The 22,542-nt window shown below is 40.7% G+C and overlaps 1 protein-coding gene and 6 non-coding genes across 7 annotated transcripts in view; 4 read left to right on the top strand and 3 right to left on the bottom strand.

The window, feature by feature from the left end:
- LOC116406859 (Fc receptor-like protein 2) overlaps positions 1 to 22,542 on the bottom strand; it is a 68,131-nt gene that overhangs the window by 1,952 nt on the left and 43,637 nt on the right. Inside the window, exons 3-6 of the mRNA XM_031891838.1 lie at positions 5,174 to 5,446; positions 4,518 to 4,799; positions 1,799 to 2,080; positions 150 to 431 (exon numbers count right to left, since the gene is read on the bottom strand). Of these exons, the coding sequence (XP_031747698.1) occupies positions 150 to 431; positions 1,799 to 2,080; positions 4,518 to 4,799; positions 5,174 to 5,446 (1,119 nt within the window). The remainder of the gene's footprint in view (positions 1 to 149; positions 432 to 1,798; positions 2,081 to 4,517; positions 4,800 to 5,173; positions 5,447 to 22,542) is intronic.
- Positions 20,113 to 20,198, top strand: trnay-gua. Its single transcript is given in 2 exon segments — positions 20,113 to 20,149; positions 20,163 to 20,198. It is a non-coding gene; the product is annotated as a tRNA-Tyr (tRNA).
- On the top strand, positions 20,348 to 20,419 carry trnam-cau. The gene has a single exon. It is a non-coding gene; the product is annotated as a tRNA-Met (tRNA).
- Positions 20,541 to 20,612, top strand: trnam-cau. The gene has a single exon. It is a non-coding gene; the product is annotated as a tRNA-Met (tRNA).
- On the bottom strand, positions 21,271 to 21,344 carry trnan-guu. The gene has a single exon. It is a non-coding gene; the product is annotated as a tRNA-Asn (tRNA).
- On the bottom strand, positions 21,796 to 21,867 carry trnaa-ugc. Its single transcript has one exon. It is a non-coding gene; the product is annotated as a tRNA-Ala (tRNA).
- On the top strand, positions 22,423 to 22,505 carry trnal-cag. The gene has a single exon. It is a non-coding gene; the product is annotated as a tRNA-Leu (tRNA).

A 22,542-nucleotide genomic window follows, 5' to 3' on the forward strand; every position in this document is an offset into this window, starting at 1 on the left:
TTAGGTTGGGCAGTACTGGAGGAAAGTACCTGTACTTAGTAAATGACATTTTAGAATTAGAATTCTAGCTGGGTTACTATTTCATCCATGACTTGCATTGAGGAAAATAGTTTATTGTATTTTATTGTCCAAAACTAGCTTGCACTTACCCTCAATCTGCATATGTGCCATGCTGCTTGTTTTCCTCACACTGCCGGTTGGAGTCTGTACCTCACAGGTATAATTCCCAGAATCCTCCAGCTGAGCTGAGGGGACTCCATATTGGTTGGATAAACTGAATCCCTGCACATTGTGCCCATTTCTGTAGAAAGCAAACTGCAGCTCTGTAGTCTCTCTGTGTGGGCTGAGCTTTGTGTCACATGTTATGGTCATGTGATCTCCTCTAATCACCTGATCTGAACTCACTTTTATATGTGGCACAGTGAAGAGCTCTGCAATAAATTAAACCCAGACTTAAGCATTATTAAATTTTCCTTTGTCTTTATAAAAAAAAATACTGAAGGGACTACCAGGAAATAACTCATTAATACATTTTTTGTATTAGTAGTGATGAGCAAATTTTTTCGCAGCAAATTTCCAATGGTAAATTGTTTTGCAAAACTTACGTGAAAATTCGGAGCTAAAAAATTTGCCACATGTCAAAAAAGTTTGCGTCAAAATTGGAAGAGGTTGCATCAAAAACGGGTGTGGCAGCATAAAAATGGACGTAATCGCTTCAAAAATGGGCACGGTCTCGTAAAAAAAAGATACGGGCAACAAAAAAACCCGCGGGCGACAAAAAAAAAATACTAGCGCAACAAATGTATTTTACAAATCTTTTGCCGTTTCACGAATTTTATGACACAGCGAAACAGGACAGATTCGCTCATCACTAGTCAGAAGAATAAGGCAAAAACTTCAAAAATTCTACAAATGGAAGATCAACCGCAATGTTGCTTAGAATTGGGCATTCTATGAAATACTAAGTTTAAAGATATTTACTGGCTGTAAACTGCTGTTATAATTTTGTAACAGCGCCACCTGCTGGTCAGTTCATGTAACTGTACAGGCAGAGAGATATACCTTCAGAAGGAAAACAGAAACAGTTCTGATGTTGCTCTGGGAAGAGATAGGAAAGGGCATCTGAGGCTTTTGATCTCTTTCCTGAGCAGAGCAACATCAGAACTGTTTCTGTTTTCCTTCTGAAGGGATATCTCTCTGCCTGTACAGTTACAGGAACTGACCAGTAGGTGGCATTGTTGTTACAAAATTCATTATATTGGCAATTAATTAAAACTTACATAGCTCTGAAATGGAAAAAAAAATATTAAGGTTAATTGCAGAAGTGGTTAGAAAAGTGTGTTATTTTTTTTCTTCCTAAATAATTGTTTTTCCATAGTATTTTCACCTCAGTATTTCTGATGTTGGCACATTTTTTTTTAGAAACATGTGGCTGACAAGTGGTTGACTTGAGGATGTGGTTTATGATTCAGCTGAGGAGGCAGAGAACTAGACAGGCGGAGGCAACATGTGACATTGCTTGCGCTGTCCCTGCTAGGATCAGACTGCCCGGGAGTTTTGGTATCCATTTCTTATCTTAGAATGGGCTGTCTCACTCTTTTTTTACTTCTTCTGCAAAAGTTTGTATCTACGTTATTTATGTGAAAAGCCACAAAAGTTTGATTACTTGGATGTCTTCATAGTTTTGTAAATGACACTGAAAAATCATAAAAACCAACATAAGACAAAAAAAATTTAAAAAAAATTCAAGATTAATAAATATGCCCTATTTTAAAAAATAGAGACAGAAATAATGTACCCTGTATCTGTATATATAACATGCCATTACTTTTCCTTATATTGCCAGTTGGAGTCCGTATGTCACAGATATAATTCCCAGAATCCTCCAGCTGAGCTGAGGGGACTCCATATTGGTTGGATAAACTGAATCCCTGCACATTGTGCCCATTTCTGTAGAAAGCAAACTGCAGCTCTGTAGTCTCTCTGTGTGGGCTGGGCTTTGTGTCACATGTTATGGTCATGTGATCTCCTTCTGTCACTGGATCTGGCCTCACTTTTATTTGTGTGTTATAAAACAACTCTAACAAAGGGAAAAAAACATATTTATAATGGTTGGGATTCTAGTTTATATAAACAAAGCTGCTGTGTAGCCATGGGGGCAGCCAATCAAGCTGGAAAAAAGGAGAAAAGGCACAGGTTACATAGCAGATAACAAATAAGTTGCATAAACTCCTTTTGTATTCTACAGAGCTTATCTGTTATCTGCTATGTAACCTGTGCCTTTTCTCCTTTTTTCCAGCTTGAATGGCTGCCCCCGGGGCTACACAGTGGGGTATTTATATAAACTATAGTAGGGTTTCTGTAGCAAACACCCCAGCTGTACCAGTGCAGGAATGGCTGCCCCCGGGGCTACACAGCGGGGTATTTATATAAACTATAGTAGGGTTTCTGTAGCAAACACCCCAGCTGTACCAGTGCAGGAATGGCTGCCCCCGGGGCTACACAGTGGGGTATTTATATAAACTATAGTAGGGTTTCTGTAGCAAACACCCCAGCTGTACCAGTGCAGGAATGGCTGCCCCCGGGGCTACACAGCGGGGTATTTATATAAACTATAGTAGGGTTTCTGTAGCAAACACCCCAGCTGTACCGGTGCAGGAATGGCTGCCCCCGGGGCTACACAGCGGGGTATTTATATAAACTATAGTAGGCTTTCTGTAGCAAACACCCCAGCTGTACCGGTGCAGGAACGGCTGCCCCCGGGGCTACACAGCGGGGTATTTATATAAACTATAGTAGGGTTTCTGTAGCAAACACCCCAGCTGTACCAGTGCAGGAATGGCTGCCCCCGGGGCTACACAGTGGGGTATTTATATAAACTATAGTAGGGTTTCTGTAGCAAACACCCCAGCTGTACCAGTGCAGGAATGGCTGCCCCCGGGGCTACAAAGCAGGGTATTTATATAAACTATAGTAGTCTTGTTGCAGCAAACACATAACTTTTACCAGTGCAGGGCAAGAGTACCTTATAGTTTTTTTTGGTGTTGCTGTTCCTTTTACATACTTAGTTGTGATGGTTTTGACTTAGGGTTAGAAGGCATACAAACAGATTGTCAGGGTAATGGATCAGTAGTTCATCAAATGTAACAGTTGTATTAAAGCCAATAGCTCATAATTAGTGATGAGCGAATCTGTCCTGTTTCGCGTCGCCGAATAATTTGTGAAGCGTTGGAAAAATTCATGAAACTCAGTCACTCATTCATTTTTTTGATGTGCGCAAATTTTGACGCGACTGCAACTTGTTTGACAAAAAATTTTTTAGACACGACTGCGAATTTTCCATGGAAAAAATTTGCAGATGGCAAAATGCTGAATTTTGTTGCGAATCCATGTCTGGTGAAAAAATTCGCTCATCCCTACTCATAATACAAAGCAGTGTCAATTACCCTTGATTTTGAATGATTTTGTAGCCTTACACAGGCATTGACAAAAGGGGGATTAGGCCATTCTTGGGGCTCAACAAGATGAAGACAAGTGGAGGGAACAAAGCTTGATGGATTAACTGGGCCAATCCCCAAATATATCAGATTTGTGGGAATTCGCTTTTACAACTTTATATTGACTCTATAGAAAAGGTTCATTTTATTGTGCTGACAGGTTTCCACAACACATTATACTATCTAGATCAGTGGTTCTCGACCTTTGGGTTGGTACCCCTTTGGGGTCAAACGGCCCTTTCACAGGGGTCGCCTAAGACCATCGGAAAACACATATTTCCGATGGTTTTAGGAATAATTTTATGGTTGGGGGTCACCACAACATGAGGAACTGAATTAAAGGGTCGCGGCATTAGGAAGGTTGAGAACCACTGACCTAGGTCTTTCTTGATAGAGTTCTTACCCCCAATCTGAATGTTTGCCATGGTACTTCTTTTCCTTACACTTCTGCTTGGATTTTTTACTTTACAGGCATAATTCCCAGAATCCTTCAGTTTGGCTGAGGGGACTCCATATTGGTTGGATAAACTGAATCCCTGCACATTGTGCCCATTTCTGTAGAAAGCAAACTGCAGCTCTGTAGTCGCTCTGCGTGGGATGAGCTTGGTGTCACATGTTATGGTCATGTGATCTCCTTCTTTCACCTGATCTGGCCTCACTTTTATTTGTGGGGAACTGAACAGCTCTGCAATAAATAAAATTTAAACTCATCATTAAATTATTGTATTGTAAAAAAAAATATTTAATATTATTTTTCCGTTGTGTTTATCTAACAGAAATATAAAAGGGGTATAATGGCTATTTCCAGAAACACTTATTTTCTGTAAGTTACAGCTAGTCAGGCTTTAGGGCTGAAATTCTTGCTATATGTATAACAGAGCACAACAGAGAATAGGAACATGGGTTAAATATCATTCATTTTCAAATTTCGAGTTGAATTTGTTGTATTTTATGACTGTAGTGTCATTGTGGGACATAATATAGGCAGTAAAGAGAAATTCAATACTATATAATACTTACCCTGTATGTGTATATGTGCCATGCTACTAGTTTTCCTCACACTGCCGGTTGGAGTCTGTACCTCACAGGTATATTTCCCAGAATGCTCCAGCTGAGCTGAGGGGACTCCATATTGGTTGGATAAACTGAATCCCTGCACATTGTGCCCATTTCTGTAGAAAGCAAACTGCAGCTCTGTAGTCGCTCTGTGTGGGCTGAGCTCTGTGTCACATGTTATGGTCATGTGATCTCCTTCTGTCACCTGATCTGGCCTCACTTTTAATTGTGGGGTACTAAAAAGCTCTATAAAAGAAAACAAATGAGCTTCAGTTTAACTAAGGGAGCATCCATTTAAGTTTAAAATGGGCAACTGGGTACAGGTTAACATAACAGATACTGGATGAACAGATCTATACATATCATGAACATTGTTTTTGCCCTCTCTGCCTGGTACACATTCTACTTGGCCATTATGTGTTAGTTGGGGTTTTCTCATTTCTAATTCTGTTAACTGAATTCAGATTTTTAGATGATTAGACACATAGTAAATTTTGAAAAAGTTGCAGCGTTTTTTCTTTGCGACTTTTTGCACTAAAAATCCCATTCAAGTTAAAAAAAAAAATCAATGTTTAGTAAATGGGCCCCTAAATGTAACTTTGGTTTTCACAGGTCCTTACCTGAGACTAAAATGTATCGTTCATCACTAGAAGCAATACTACAAGGATTAAAATAATTGCAATAATGTAATTCTTTTTCACATCTGTATGTACCAGACGCAGTAACATCCACTCTTCCTATGTGTAACTCAGAGCCCCTGACTGGGGACCCAATGGGCTTATTGTCCTTGTAAAATACTGGGTTCCATGTATCATATCCAGGCCGACTGTGACATCTGAGAGACAGGGAGTCCCCTTCATGAACAGCAGGGGGCGCCTGCAGGATGAGCGGATCTGAAATATAAGGAAAATGTTCAGCTGTTAGTACATCTCCCTTTCTAATTTGGGAATTTTGTTAAACATTTTCATATCGAAATATCTTTCAACTCACCATTATAAATATATATATCCAGTCTCATAGGATCACTTTTCCCATAATTGGCGAGCTGGCACTGGTAATCCCCACTGTGTGGCTCTGTGCCAGGCAGAATTGGAAGGCTCTTCTGATTCCAATGTATCCGCTGTCCATTGCAGTACCATGAATATCCCAGGTTCCCTTGGGCAGTAGGAGCCACATTACAGCTCAGAGTTACAGACTCCCCTGGGAATATTGGGGTCCAGTTTGGGGAGAAGGAAACCACAGGCCTCGCAGCAGCTCCTACAGGCACAGAGATTATATATTACCTTAATAATTCTATTAAGTGTTTGCATTAGAACAATAAATGGAAGCTCTGATACAATACCAAAACAATTATAGGAAGCCAAAATTTTGGTCTAAACATTTTGACCATCTCATTAGTTTGAAGCATGACAGATTCTACCTAAACTAAACAAACCTCTGGCCTATCCCCACTATGGTCTGTCCAACAAAAAAAAAAAAATCACTGGAGAGGATGTGATGTCACTGCCACCTCCCACTGACTGGAGAAGACACTTCCTGTTTCACAAATCCAGTGATGCTTCCAGAAAGCCATAACTCGCCTACATTTCTCAAACACATACACAGCACAGGTTCAATCAATTTTAAGATGAATCCCTATAATAAAAGGCACTAAGTTTGCCCAGGAGCAGTAACCAATAGCAACCAATAAGATGATTGATTTTAAACAGGTGACCAGTAAAGGCTACCTGCTGATTGGATGCTATAGGTTACAGCTCCTGGGCAAACTTAGCGCCTTTTATTACATAGCCCCCTTAATCTTTACAAAGGCTTAGTTTCAAGCTGTTTTTAACTATAAACACACTTATTACGCATTTAATGATTTTTTATTATTAATTATATGAAGTGAAAGCAATACAAGTATATAACTTGCTATCCAGAATGCTCGGCCCAAATGATCACATTATAATGAAGGGGATGCGAAAGGCGGAGTGAGGACAGCATCAATGAGCTGAAATGGTCCTCATCAACATCAACCTGTCCAATCAACATTTGGACAATTTTTGGCCAGATATTGGTTGGGAAGGCCTGTTGGAGGGCCCCATACGCAGGCAGATAAGCTGCTGAGTTGGTCTGAAGGACCTGAATCATGTTCACTTGGCACAATTCAGCGAATATTGGATCTGGACATACCACCACCATATCCAGGCTGCAGGGAACTGAAAGCATAATAATAATAATAATAATAGTTCTGAAGACAGACTGCTTTTGTTGTGGGGGCTGATGTTGCAACAGGACTGGATATTCATTTTTTTGTTTATTCTTTGGAAAAAAAAAAGCAGAACAAAAGGCAGTTGGAGTATTTTCACTTCCCCTATAAAGTTGGACAAATGCTGCTAAATGTTAATGTGACCAACAATACAGCAATAATAATACTAAAATAGAATTTTAGTTATATCCAAAATTATCATGTTAGATATTTTGACTTATATAACTTAAGGTCACAACATGAATATCCTTTGGGTAAAACATATCTAGCCCTCAGGGGCAGACTAAGCAGGGCTCCATGAGCGTCCAATTCCAATATATTATTTTTTATTAACATTTATTTATAAAGTGCCAACATATCCCGCAGCGCTGTACAATAAGTGGGTTTCATACATTGGACATACAGAGTAATATATAAAGCAACCAATAACCGATACAGGAGGGGAAGAGAGCCCTGCCCAAAAGAGCTTACACTCTACATTATTATTATTAACATTTATTTATAAAGCGCCAACATATCCCGCAGCGCTGTACAATAAGTGGGTTACATACATTGGACATACAGAGTAACATATAAAGCAATCAATAACCGATACAGGAGGGGAAGGGAGCTCTGCCCAAAAGAGCTTACAATCTACAACTGTATTGTATACTTTACTTTACTATACTTTCTACATTAAATATGGAATTTCTAGTCACATTTAACATAGTATTTAGCAGAATAAGGGAGTGAAATATTTTCAAGTAAACTCAGAAAGTCCAGTTGTTTTAGACTTAAGTCTGCAAAATATTTGCCCTAAGCAACCTGGTTGCTAACTCGCATGTGCAGTTCCCACAGGGGGGGGGGGGCGATGCGATGTGTCATTGCCCCCACCACATTATGACAAGCAATGACAAAGGAGGAGGATTAGGGGTAGGCAGGAGAGGCTCATGCCTGGCGCCCCCCAATCGTTGCACTGTAAGCAGCTGCCTCTTGTGCCTACCCCTAGTTCCAGCCCTGATTCCCCTCAACATCACCAATTTTCTGAAAGGAGAATACAGCAAGTTTTGAAGAATTAACTTCATAGTGGCGTAGATTCGCATCTCTTCTCCAGGTGAAATTCCTCCAGTGAATATTCTCCAGTTTACTAAGAACACAAGAATGGGCCTGATTCACTAAAGGGCGATAAAACATGCGCTATTTTTATTGTGCGCTAAAATTTTTACCGCGGCTTAATTTTGGCGATTTTTCGCACGATTCACTATAAGCATACTCGCGCTTTTTTACGCGCGATATTGCATGCGTTATTTAACTCGCGAAGACTATTTCAATGCGGTATTTGCTGGTACATGCGCTAAATTACGCCCGCGAATAGTCACCGCATATGAATGGTAGCTTAGAAATAGTGTATAAAAATTGTCGCCGCATATAAATGGTGTATATAAATATTAGCCACATATAAATAGTAGCATATAAATAGTAGCATATACATAGTAGCATATAAATAGTAGATGCTTATAAATAGTAGCCGCTAGTGATGAGCAAATGTGTTCTGGTTATCTTTAGTGAAAAATTAGCAAATCTTTCGAAAGATCCACGAAACGGCAAAAATGTTGTGCGGGCAAAAAAATTGTTGCCCGTGACTATTATTTTTTGACGCTTGTATAAATTTTTGTATGCGCTGTGAATTTTTGTGTGGTGAATTTTTTCATGCGTTTTGCCATTGGCGGATTGTTTTGCGAAACGCATGAAAAAATCCGCCGCAAAAAAATTCAACGCACGTCCAAAAATTCGCTGCGAATCCATGCCTGGCGAAACATTTCATCACTTGTAGCCAAATATAAATAGTCGCGCAAATGAACACACGCCATGTTAGCTATACACGCCAATACTTGCAGAAAATTACTGTATTAAAAATGACCATTTCGCTGCGAACTGGCGGCTGCGTCACTCTGGGGGAAACACAGACTTGAATAAATAACACTGCAAAGTCCATATTTTATTGCCAAAACTCATTTACTGTACTTTTGCATAATTTTTCGCCTGCCTGTAGTAGGTGTTAATTTTCGCATAGCCGAATGCGATATTTAGCGCGCAAAAGTTATAGTGAATCATGCGATCGTATTCTTTTCAGCGCGGAAATTAACGCATGCGGTAAAACTAGTGCGAGAAATAACCCATGCGAAAATGGCTATTTTTCGCACGCGATAATACTATGGTGAATCGCGCGCAAATTATTTTGCGTTTTTTAACGCAAAAAAGCGTGCGATAATTTTTACGCACTTTAGTGAATCAGGCCCAATGAATTTTCACCAAGAGAAATTTCTCCAGGTTACGGCTGGCCAACTTCCATTATAAAGATAGAGCAGCCACTTTTGAAACTTTGAAATTTTCCACATACGTTGTTTCTTCCTGGCGAAAAATTCTCTAGAGCACTTTCTCCACTACAATTTTATGGGAAAAATACACTGAGAATGTATGCCAGGAGAAAATTCATCACATTTCTCTTGAAAAAGTGTACTTTTTAGTAAATATATTCTGTGTTGTGAACTTAGACAAGGAGAAAATTCACACTTTAGTAAATGATATAGCCTAGACTAGAGCATGGCCCCCAGTGACATAGCCTAGAGCATGTGCTGGGAATCAGCAGAAAAGAACATGTGGAGCTACTGGGGCATCTTTAGGGCACACATCTGCCTTGCTAAAGAGGTATTGTTGCCATTAGGTGGTACAGAACCCTAAAACATGTGGCATTTCTACCCTACTTCCCTGGTTCACTTTAGTTTATGGAATACATTTATTCTAAGCATTTACTTTATAATACAGTTAAGTAATGACATATTATTAACCATTAATAACCATTCTTACCTGATGTTTCAATGAAAAGTGCTGTAAGCAGGAGTAGATGCCCTGTTAATATAAGTAAATATAAAAATAAATATATAGATATCTTCATTGTCAACAAATGAACACCCTGCCAAACTTTTCATCCATTTCGCAAAACAATCTGCCGATGGCATTAAGCGGAAATTCACCGTGAATCCATGCCTGGCAAAACATTTCACCAGGCATGGATTTGCAGCGAAATTCGGCATTTCAGCATCAGCATCCCCCATCAAAAAAAATTTGCATGTGTCAAAAAAAAAAAGTTTTGCTAATTTTTCCGAAGTTTCTCTCATTTTTCGACGAAACGGGACAGATTCGCTCATCACTACTGACCAAGACACAAGGCGGTCATAAATAGAACAAAGAGATGACTCTATGGTTAATGGTATGCCTCAATATATGTCTGGGAAGAGAGACTGTTAATAAGGACTACTTAGAGCAATTAGTAGAGCAGTCAGAGGCCAAGGAGACCATCATCATAGTGACTCAAATAGACAAAATATTCCTCTGGGACTGAGAATTTTGAAGGATGAAGTAAAAATGAAAGTAAAATTATTATTATAGAGACAAAGTTGTTTTAGATTCAGTGAGGTATCTAGTGTCTAAACAAAAAAAAAAGAGATTTAAGTCTAACACTCTATATAATTCAAGTGGAGGTGTGTCCTTTTCCCCTGTAGAGATGTAGCGAACTGTTCGCCGGCGAACTAATTCGCACGAAAATCGGGTGTTCGCAAGTTCGCAAACTTTTAGCGATGTTCGCAATTTTGGGTTCGCCTTAGCTGGAGCCAAATTTTGGCCTCTCACCCCAGAGCCAGCAGATACATGGCAGCCAATCAGGCAGCTCTCCCTCCTGGACCACCCCCGGACCACTCCCTTCCATATATAAACCGAAGCCCAGCAGCCATTTTACATTCTGCCTGTGTGTGCTTGATGAGTTAGCATAGGGAGAGAGCTGTGCATTGATTTGAGGGAGAGTTTAGGTAGCTTTGCTGACTAGTAATCTACTTTCTACTGCTCTGTATTAGCACATAGGGAGAGAGCTGTGCATGGGTTTGAGGGACAGTTTAGGTAGCTTTGCTGACTAGTAATCTACTTTCTACTGCTCTGTATTAGCACATAGGGAGAGAGCTGTGCAGGGGTTTGAGGGACAGTTTAGGTAGCTTTGCTGACTAGTAATCTACTTTCTACTGCTCTGTATTAGCACATAGGGAGAGAGCTGTGCAGAGGTTTGAGGGACAGTTTAGGTAGCTTTGCTGACTAGTAATCTACTTTCTACTGCTCTGTATGTAGCTGCTGTGGGCAGCTGTCCTGCTGATCATCTGCTGTAACCCAATAGTCCTTGTAAAAGCAGTTTATTACACAAGTTTAGAAATGTAGTGTGATTTCTGCCCTTTACAGCACAAAACGCAACTCTGTGTCAACAACGTATTTTTCAGAGAAATTTTTGACCTTGATCCCCCTCCTGCATGCCACTGTCCAGGTTGTGGCACCCTTTAAACAACTTTAAAATCAGTTTTCTGGCCAGAAATGGCTTTTCTAGGTTTTAAAGTTCGCCTTCCCATTGAAGTCTATGGGGTTCGCAAAGTTCGCAAAAGTTCGCACTTTTTGGCAGAAGTTCGCGAATGGTATGTTTGAGTTAATGGTGAGGTAAGTTCTTCATCTAGCTTCTGTACTGCCTGTAGCTGTAATTTCAAAGATGCTTTTAACTTGTATCATATGTGATACAGCTATTTGTAACCTATCATAATAGGTCATGTTCCAGAGATAAAGCTGCTTCCTATTGCTTTTTAAGAAGCACCAAATTATTGAGAAACGGGAAGTATGTGGGTGAGACTGGAAAACATTTCATTTTCCTTCCTTCTGTTCCTATGTAACAGTAGCTATGTAACTAGATCATGAGCAAGCATTCATGGAACCCCGTGTAGAATGGTGTAGTAGAGGCACCTTTCAGCAGACTTTATGCAAATGGTGGCAAACCAGTAACTAGATCCTGAGCAAGCACTCAAGTAATCCAACATAGAAAGGTATAGTAGAAACAAAGTCTTTGAACAAAGGGTAATAAACCAGTAACTATATGTTGAACAGGCACTCATGGAATCCAACACAGCAAGGTATAGTATAAACATAGATTGATTGGGTAATCAACTAGTAACTAGATGCTGAGCAGGCACTCATGGAATCCAACATAGAAAGGTGTAGTAGAAACAGTAAATTTTTATGGAAAGGGTAATAAACCAGTAACTAGATGCTGAGCAGGCAATCATGGAATCCAACATAGAAAGGTGTAGTAGAAACAGTAAATTTTTATGGAAAGGGTAATAAACCAGTAACTATATGTTGAACAGGCACTCATGGAATCTAACATAGCAAGGTATAGTATAAACATGGAATTTTTATGGAAAGGGTGATCAACCAGTCCCTGCCCCGAAGAGCTTACAATCTATATGGGAGGGTAACTTACAGACACAAGTAAAAAAATACAAGGGCTGTAGGTCACAGTGGGTGACAAAACAATACAGTGAGTTTATAAAGAATGATACATTGACTAACCAGCGTTCATCATCACTTCATTCAATTGTGTTGGGTTTTTCAACACAATCAAAGCATAATGAAGACCAAAAATCTAAAAACACATACCTACGTACATATATCCCTTTGGGCAAACAATATCATTTGAGAATCGAAAGGATTAGTATACAATATTCTGTATAGAGCAGTGATCCCCAAGCAGTGACTCGGAGCAACATGTTGCTCACCAACCCCTTGGATGTTGCTCTCAGTACCCCCAAACCAGGAAGTTATTTTTGAATTCCTGACTTGGGGCAAGTTTTGGGTGACTAAAAACAAGATTTCCTACCAAATAAAGCCCCTGTAAGCTGATAGGGTGCATAGAGGCTGCCTAATAGCCAATCACAGCCCTAATTGGCACCTCCATGAACTTTTATGGTGCTTGTGTTGTTCTCCAAGTCTTTTTACATTTGACTGTGGCTCACGTGTAAGAAAGTTTGGGGATCCCGGATATAGAGCATATGTGAGCATTTTCATAGGTGCATCACTGTACACAAAATTAAGTGTCCTGCTTCTTCTGGAGCAAGTTGAAATCAAAGGTGCCCTTTACTAGTTTGCTAAGGAATGTTATTAAGTGCTTCCAACTGAGACAATTGAGATTCCTTCACCACACCCTTTTCTAAAAAGAGACTAGAAAAATGATACTTACAGATTATGGCTCTCATTATTGATTCCAACATTCTGCCTTACTGGTCAGTAAATGGCAGCTTCCTCGGCTTCAGTGTATTTTATATAGAAAATGTTATAACAGGAAGGAGACAGGCTGAAAGCCCCACCCGCCTCTGCACTCATTATCATAAATATATGTAAAGGAAAATTTCTTTTTAGCATTGGAAAACAGGGAATGAAAAAGGGGATGTTTCTTTTATTTATTTTTTTTAACAGATTTCAGTATTTTCAGCAGCAAATATAGAAGTATTAAACTTTAGCTTGACTTTACACATAGGGCCACATTTGAGAAAAAGTCAAACTCAATTTTTCTAATAAAAATGTTTAAAAAAAAGTGTGTTTTTCTGAAATTTTCCACGAAAAATTTTAGTTTTTTGAAAATAACTCCCATAATTTGTGATTTATTCATGTTTATTGGAAAAAAAATTGGCAGGTACCATTGAGTCCTATGAAGGCTTAAAATAGTAGAATAGTCAGTGACAACCCGTCCTTGATAATTTACAAGGAGAATTTACAAGGAAAATTGTTTTATGCAGTTTCAAGGAGAAGTTATTCCCCTCATGGTTTTTTGTTATAGCCAGTTTAAAGGGGAAGTTAATCACCTCATTTTTCTATTTCACCAAGTTTCAAGGAGAAGTAAATCCTCTCGTTGTTTTCTGTTTCACCTAGTTTCAATGGGAAGTTACTCCACTCATTCTTTTCAATTTAACACATTTTCAAAGGGAAGTTAATTCCCTCATTCTTTTCTATTTCACATTATTGTTTTCCAGAATGAGCACCAATGCTTCTAAAGTGGCTGCTAGATTCATGGAAATTAATGTCCATTCAAATTCAAAGTTTTAACAACACTTCCAACCTTAAAAAATCAGGATTTTGTAATCTTACCTCGACATACAACAATGATCAAGTTTAATTCGAATTTAAACCATGTCAAGTTTATACAACTTTAGGTAGCTTTGCTGACTAGTAATCTACTTTCTACTGCTCTGTATGTAGCTGCTGTGGGCAGCTGTCCTGCTGATCATCTGCTGTAACCCAATAGTCCTTGTAAAAGCAGTTTATTACACAAGTTTAGAAATGTAGTGTGATTTCTGCCCTTTACAGCACAAAACGCAACTCTGTGTCAACAACGTATTTTTCAGAGATAATTTTTGACCTTGATCCCCCTCCTGCATGCCACTGTCCAGGTTGTGGCACCCTTTAAACAACTTTAAAATCAGTTTTCTGGCCAGAAATGGCTTTTCTAGGTTTTAAAGTTCGCCTTCCCATTGAAGTCTATGGGGTTCGCAAAGTTCGCAAAAGTTCGCACTTTTTGGCAGAAGTTCGCGAATGGTATGTTGAGTTAATGGTGAGGTAAGTTCTTCATCTAGCTTCTGTACTGCCTGTAGCTGTAATTTCAAAGATGCTTTTAACTTGTATCATATGTGATACAGCTATTTGTAACCTATCATAATAGGTCATGTTCCAGAGATAAAGCTGCTTCCTATTGCTTTTTAAGAAGCACCAAATTATTGAGAAACGGAAGTATGTGGGTGAGACTGGAAAACATTTCATTTTCCTTCCTTCTGTTCCTATGTAACAGTAGCTATGTAACTAGATCATGAGCAAGCATTCATGGAACCCCGTGTAGAATGGTGTAGTAGAGGCACCTTTCAGCAGACTTTATGCAAATGGTGGCAAACCAGTAACTAGATCCTGAGCAAGCACTCAAGTAATCCAACATAGAAAGGTATAGTAGAAACAAAGTCTTTGAACAAAGGGTAATAAACCAGTAACTATATGTTGAACAGGCACTCATGGAATCCAACACAGCAAGGTATAGTATAAACATAGATTGATTGGGTAATCAACTAGTAACTAGATGCTGAGCAGGCACTCATGGAATCCAACATAGAAAGGTGTAGTAGAAACAGTAAATTTTTATGGAAAGGGTAATAAACCAGTAACTAGATGCTGAGCAGGCAATCATGGAATCCAACATAGAAAGGTGTAGTAGAAACAGTAAATTTTTATGGAAAGGGTAATAAACCAGTAACTATATGTTGAACAGGCACTCATGGAATCTAACATAGCAAGGTATAGTATAAACATGGAATTTTTATGGAAAGGGTGATCAACCAGTCCCTGCCCCGAAGAGCTTACAATCTATATGGGAGGGTAACTTACAGACACAAGTAAAAAAATACAAGGGCTGTAGGTCACAGTGGGTGACAAAACAATACAGTGAGTTTATAAAGAATGATACATTGACTAACCAGCGTTCATCATCACTTCATTCAATTGTGTTGGGTTTTTCAACACAATCAAAGCATAATGAAGACCAAAAATCTAAAAACACATACCTACGTACATATATCCCTTTGGGCAAACAATATCATTTGAGAATCGAAAGGATTAGTATACAATATTCTGTATAGAGCAGTGATCCCCAAGCAGTGACTCGGAGCAACATGTTGCTCACCAACCCCTTGGATGTTGCTCTCAGTACCCCCAAACCAGGAAGTTATTTTTGAATTCCTGACTTGGGGGCAAGTTTTGGGTGACTAAAAACAAGATTTCCTACCAAATAAAGCCCCTGTAAGCTGATAGGGTGCATAGAGGCTGCCTAATAGCCAATCACAGCCCTAATTGGCACCTCCATGAACTTTTATGGTGCTTGTGTTGTTCTCCAAGTCTTTTTACATTTGACTGTGGCTCACGTGTAAGAAAGTTTGGGGATCCCGGATATAGAGCATATGTGAGCATTTTCATAGGTGCATCACTGTACACAAAATTAAGTGTCCTGCTTCTTCTGGAGCAAGTTGAAATCAAAGGTGCCCTTTACTAGTTTGCTAAGGAATGTTATTAAGTGCTTCCAACTGAGACAATTGAGATTCCTTCACCACACCCTTTTCTAAAAAGAGACTAGAAAAATGATACTTACAGATTATGGCTCTCATTATTGATTCCAACATTCTGCCTTACTGGTCAGTAAATGGCAGCTTCCTCGGCTTCAGTGTATTTTATATAGAAAATGTTATAACAGGAAGGAGACAGGCTGAAAGCCCCACCCGCCTCTGCACTCATTATCATAAATATATGTAAAGGAAAATTTCTTTTTAGCATTGGAAAACAGGGAATGAAAAAGGGGATGTTTCTTTTATTTATTTTTTTTAACAGATTTCAGTATTTTCAGCAGCAAATATAGAAGTATTAAACTTTAGCTTGACTTTACACATAGGGCCACATTTGAGAAAAAGTCAAACTCAATTTTTCTAATAAAAATGTTTAAAAAAAAGTGTGTTTTTCTGAAATTTTCCACGAAAAATTTTAGTTTTTTGAAAATAACTCCCATAATTTGTGATTTATTCATGTTTTATTGGAAAAAAAATTGGCAGGTACCATTGAGTCCTATGAAGGCTTAAAATAGTAGAATAGTCAGTGACAACCCGTCCTTGATAATTTACAAGGAGAATTTACAAGGAAAATTGTTTTATGCAGTTTCAAGGAGAAGTTATTCCCCTCATTGTTTTTTGTTATAGCCAGTTTAAAGGGGAAGTTAATCAACTCATTTTTCTATTTCACCAAGTTTCAAGGAGAAGTAAATCCTCTCGTTGTTTTCTGTTTCACCTAGTTTCAATGGGAAGTTACTCCACTCATTCTTTTCAATTTAACACATTTTCAAAGGGAAGTTAATTCCCTCATTCTTTTCTATTTCACATTATTGTTTTCCAAGAATGAGCACCAATGCTTCTAAAGTGGCTGCTAGATTCATGGAAATTAATGTCCATTCAAATTCAAAGTTTTAACAACACTTCCAACCTTAAAAAATCAGGATTTTGTAATCTTACCTCGACATACAACAATGATCAAGTTTAATTCGAATTTAAACCATGTCAAGTTTATACAACTTTCAAGACCAGAAAAAAACAGTATTTTAGTAAATCAGCCCTAAAGTGTAACTTATGAATATAAAACAAACAACTAGGGGCCTTTTTGTTATGTACGATTGAATCCAAATGCTAAAAATTCATATTTAAGTTTTAGAACTATGCATATTTTCTACAATATTTTTGTTAATAATTGTGTCAATTTGTGCGACAAAATCGTATTTGTCGCACTGAGTATGAAAGTTTTGGATTCATTCAAGCTTCGGTATGGTGACTTTCCTTGGGCCGGGTTGGAGCTGCAGAGTGCCATTGAGCCCTATGGGAGACTTTCCTTGGGCCGGGTTGGAGCTGCAGAGTGCCATTGAGCCCTATGGGAGACTTTCCTTGGGCCGGGTTGGAGCTGCAGAGTGCCATTGAGCCCTATGGGAGACTTTCCTTGGGCCGGGTTGGAGCTGCAGAGTGCCATTGAGCCCTCTGGGAGATATTCCTTGGGCCAGGTTGTAGCTGCAGAGTGCCATTGAGCCCTATGGGAGACTTTCCTTGGGCCAGGTTGTAGCTGCAGAGTGCCATTGAGCCCTATGGGAGATATTCCTTGGGCCGGGTTGGAGCTGCAGAGTGCCATTGAGCCCTATGGGAGACTTTCCTTGGGCCAGGTTGTAGCTGCAGAGTGCCATTGAGCCCTATGGGAGACTTTCCTTGGGCCGGGTTGGAGCTGCAGAGTGCCATTGAGCCCTATGGGAGACTTTCCTTGGGCCGGGTTGGAGCTGCAGAGTGCCATTGAGCCCTATGGGAGACTTTCCTTGGGCCGGGTTGGAGCTGCAGAGTGCCATTGAGCCCTATGGGAGAATTTCCTTGGGCCAGGTTGGAGCTGCAGAGTGCCATTGAGCCCTATGGGAGATATTCCTTGGGCCTGGTTGGAGCTGCAGAGTGCCATTGAGCCCTATGGGAGACTTTCCTTGGGCCAGGTTGGAGCTGCAGAGTGCCATTGAGCCCTATGGGAGATATTCCTTGGGCCGGGTTGGAGCTGCAGAGTGCCATTGAGCCCTATGGGAGACTTTCCTTGGGCCAGGTTGGAGCTGCAGAGTGCCATTGAGCCCTATGGGAGACTTTCCTTGGGCCGGGTTGGAGCTGCAGAGTGCCACAATTTTTTCATACAAGCATGACACAACTTTTCGCAAAATTAACGCACATCAGACATTTTCGTATTTAATGCGAATTTTCACAAATCCTACTCATAATTTGGACTTTAATGAATCGACCACATAGTGTTCAATATAGAAAGAGACGATAAATAGCTAGGCCAAGGGTCAGTGTAGGAGGTATAGAGAGAAAATAATGACCCAGGGCAGCACAATAAAATACCCTGTGAAATGGTGTAGTGGGACTACAAGTGCACAATGAAATATATATGGGGGCACATTCTTTAAAGTACGACAGGTCAAATTCGTATTTTTTGTAAAGTTTACAACTTTTTCATATTTTCTGTGATATTTTCATAGATTTGTGCGACTTTTTCGTACTTTATGACAATTTGTGCGACAAAATTGTATTTGTCGCAATGAGTACGAAAGTTTTGGATTCATTCAAGCTTCGTTATCGTGACTTTCCTTGGGCCAGGTTGGAGCTGCAGAGTGCCATTGAGCCCTATGGGAGGCTTTCCTTGGGCCGGGTTGGAGCTGCAGAGTGCCATTGAGCCCTATGGGAGACTTTCCTTGGGCCGGGTTGGAGCTGCAGAGTGCCATTCAGCATTATGGTAGACTTTCCTTGGGCCAGGTTGGAGCTGAAGAGTGCCATTGAGCCCTATGGGAGACTTTCCTTGGGCCGGGTTGGAGCTGCAGAGTGCCATTGAGCCCTATGGGAGATTTTCCTTGGTCCAGGTTGGAGCTGCAGAGTGTCACTGAGCCCTATGGGAGACTTTCCTTGGGCCAGGTTGGAGCTGCAGAGTGCCACTGAGCCCTATGGGAGACTTTCCTTGGGCCGGGTTGGAGCTGCAGAGTGCCATTGAGCCCTATGGGAGACTTTCCTTGGGCCGGGTTGGAGCTGCAGAGTGCCATTGAGCCCTATGGGAGACTTTCCTTGGGCTGGGTTGGAGCTGCAGAGTGCCATTGAGCCCTATGTGAGACTTTCCTTGGGCCGGGTTGGAGCTGCAGAGTGCCATTGAGCCCTATGGGAGACTTTCCTTGGGCTGGGTTGGAGCTGCAGAGTGCCATTGAGTCCTATGGGAGGCTTTCAAAATCATGCACTGAAGGTTCAAAGTCAGAAAGGTATTTGCGTCGCTTATGATCATTTGGATACAAAAATTTCGGAAAGTTTGGATCGTGCCACAATATTTTCATATGACCACTAAACAATTTTTTGCGCAATTAACACATATCAGAAATGCACATATTTAATACAAATTTTTTGAAATCGTACTTTTTAAGATCTGAAATTTGGACTTTGATAAATCAGCCCCATAGGGGCAGATTTACTAAAATGCTCTAATTTCTCTTTTTTTTTCATTCTCAAACTTGACTAAACTCCCAAATGTCTAACTTTAAAAAAAAATCAGTAGAAAAAGTAGCTTTGAGAAAAGTGGCAAGAAACATTTTGAAATTGTCGCTGCAAAAATTCCAAATTTATCGAATTTTCGCTTTGAAAAAGTCTAGTTTTCAGTCAAAACCCAGTGTCAAAAAATGGAAATCGTGAAAGTTTTGAGACAAATAAAGGATCTTCTACATGAACTCGGCAAGTTTAAACGGGCGAAATTTGGATTTTTAGCCGTTTGGACACACAGTAAATCTTGGAAAAGTCAAGTTTTTTTCTCTGCATCCATTCTAAAAAATACCCCAGAATTAATTTAATGCAAGGGATCAATGAAGAATATTTGAGAATATTTGATGATGGCCAGTTTTTGGTCAGATGATGACCAAAAGTAGCCTTAATAAACAGGGTGCTAGACTGTTTCTTCTTAATTAAATTCTCAATATTTTTCCCCCCTGTATATAAGAAATGTTTAGGGGGGAAGAAAATAACTTCATTTTCAAGCATTCCTCAATACTTCAAGATAGTACTTTAAAATAATTTAGAATTAATGTCATATGTGGAAACAAAAGGAACTCTTTGTACATTCTATTTTTTTCCTCTGCTGTAAAACCACTTTCCTTGGCAACGTACCTAATTCACCACAAACAATTACCAATTCCTCTTTCCTATAACCTTTTCCCCATCATTTTGCCTCATACTAATATAGTTCATCAGTGGAAGTAATTCTTCTTACCTTCTGTAACCCCCATTTGCCTCTTTGAAGTCCATCCACCCCATCCCTTTAACAAGACACGGATAGGTAAGGGTCCGCCGGCCTTCGATAGCTCAGCTGGTAGAGCGGAGGACTGTAGGTCTAATCAAGCAGTACTTAGGTTGCTGGTTCGATTCCAGCTCGAAGGACATTTTCCAGCTGTTTTCCCTGCAAGCCAGTGGGGTGATATCTCAACAACTTGCCAAATTCGCTCTTTTAGAAAATGGATTTCACAGTGGAATCCTGTTGAGATTATGATTGAACTAATGAGGAGTCCTCTCGCCAGCATCTGACCACAAGCAGAGTGGCGCAGCGGAAGCGTGCTGGGCCCATAACCCAGAGGTCGATGGATCGAAACCATCCTCTGCTATCCCTTTTTGGCAGGCAGCAAACCAGCATAGAATCTGGCTTTCAATCCACTCTCTAGAGCCATTAAAGGAGGGTTTCAGTCAAATGATTTTGAGGCTGAATGGTGACAGCACCCAGCGCGTAGCAGAGTGGCGCAGCGGAAGCGTGCTGGGCCCATAACCCAGAGGTCGATGGATCGAAACCATCCTCTGCTAGTCCTTTTTAGGCAGGCAGCAAAACAACCTAGAATCTGGCTTTCAATCCACTGTCTAGAGTAATTAAAGGAGGGTTTCAGTCAAATGATTTTGAGGATGAATGGTGGCAGGCCGCTTGATTTCTAGGCGACGTTGAATCTCAGTGCAAAGGAAATGAATGAGAAGAAAGGGATGAGCTTGCGTGCGCTTCTTTTGATAGGGTGCCACCATCAGAGCAGGGGTTGTGATAGATTCACGCTACAGCACAGCAGGCACCGTGTATACAATTGGCAGGTGGCGCACAAAGCTCACACTTAATCCTCCTTGTATTGCTGGAGCCTTTGTTTCCACCGAGCCAGTAGAGCAAAATGACACCTGAAATGCGCCAACCAATTACAAGACAGTGACAAAGCTGGCCACGAGGCAAAGCAGCCTGCAGGCGCTGCCGCAACCATATGGAGATGCCAATGTTTTTCATCGGCAGACTTTAGTGCCTAGTCTAGTTATAAAGATATATAGCTGACTCCCCCGTCTCCAAAGGCAGCCAGCAAAGAGCAGTAAGATTCAGCTTTGCTACATGCCAGCAGGGTTTGCCATATGCTCCGGCAACAGAAGGCCAGGCGCCATTTATTCTTGCGTCGCTAGACTTTATCTTTCCACAGAAGCAGAAGAGGACAGCCGTCCCTGGGTGGGCTTGAACCACCAACCTTTCGGTTAACAGCCGAACGCGCTAACCGATTGCGCCACAGAGACCACGCTTGCCCTGCCAAGCATGTGTCGCCTTAACCCTATGGAAAGGCCATTTTTCCCCCTCTGCAGGTATTGACCTGGCGCAACCATACAACAATGTATTATGACCAAAGATTGCCGCTACAAATGAGGCATCTAACCGTATCTCGGTAGGATCGGCTGGGTAGGTGCAGAGGGTGCTCCATTTAAGGGACAAGAAAATGAGTGGGCTACCTCTGAGTTCTCCCTCTATATTTCAAATCTACAGTGACTGCAAACGTTATTCGGAGGAAATATTGTGCACTGAAATCTGTGACGGTGGGTTAAAGTCCTTTGAAAGCGGACTGGTTCTTTAAGAAGGAGAGGCTAAGAAGCGTTTACGGCATTCCCGAGATGGCTCGCTAGACAGAATGTGACTGAAGCGTTACACGCACATAAAAAGAGAGACCCACTCCTGCCTTCAAGAGCCCCAGGTTGGAGATGCTGGGGATTGAACCCAAGACCTCATACATGCAAAGCATGCGCTCTACCACTGAGCTACATCCCCCCAAAGCCTGGTCAAAGCCGTTTTGCTTATTGCCTGAACATTGATAATAATAATAATCCCTGTGCTTCAACAAAGCCTGAGCTGACTATTTGGTTATGATATACTTGTGACGGAATCAGACGGCAGGAGCCCTTTGGGAGGCAGCCTTCTGCTGTCAGAATTAGTGATGAGCGAATTTTTTCACCAGGCATGGATTCGCAGCGAATTTCCGCATTTCATCATTGGCAAATTGTTTAGCGAAACTTCTGTGAAAATTTGGCGCAAAATAATTTTTGGGGCGGAATTTTTTTGTTGCGCGTCAAATCGGGCGTGGTCGCGGCGAAAATGGGCGTGGTCGAGTCAAAACGGGCGCGGTCACGACAAAAAATCCGCCAGCGCCAAGAAAATAGCCGTGAAAACAAAAAAATATACATGTGGGCGACAACAAAAATAGCCGCGGGCAACAAAAAAGACTCAGGTGACCAAAAAATCGCACAACAAATGCGTTTCGCCAATTTTCTTGCCGTTTCCCCAATTTTATGGCGAAGCAAAACGGGACAGAATCACCCGTGGCTAGTCAGGATGGCCGAGCGGTCTAAGGCGCTGCGTTCAGGTCGCAGTCTCCCCTGGAGGCGTGGGTTCGAATCCCACTTCTGACATTTGGCTTCTTGCTGCCAGACATGAATCTGGACTTTC

Source organism: Xenopus tropicalis, chromosome 8 (genome assembly GCF_000004195.4).
Source record: "Xenopus tropicalis strain Nigerian chromosome 8, UCB_Xtro_10.0, whole genome shotgun sequence".
Lineage (NCBI taxonomy): Eukaryota > Metazoa > Chordata > Amphibia > Anura > Pipidae > Xenopus > Xenopus tropicalis.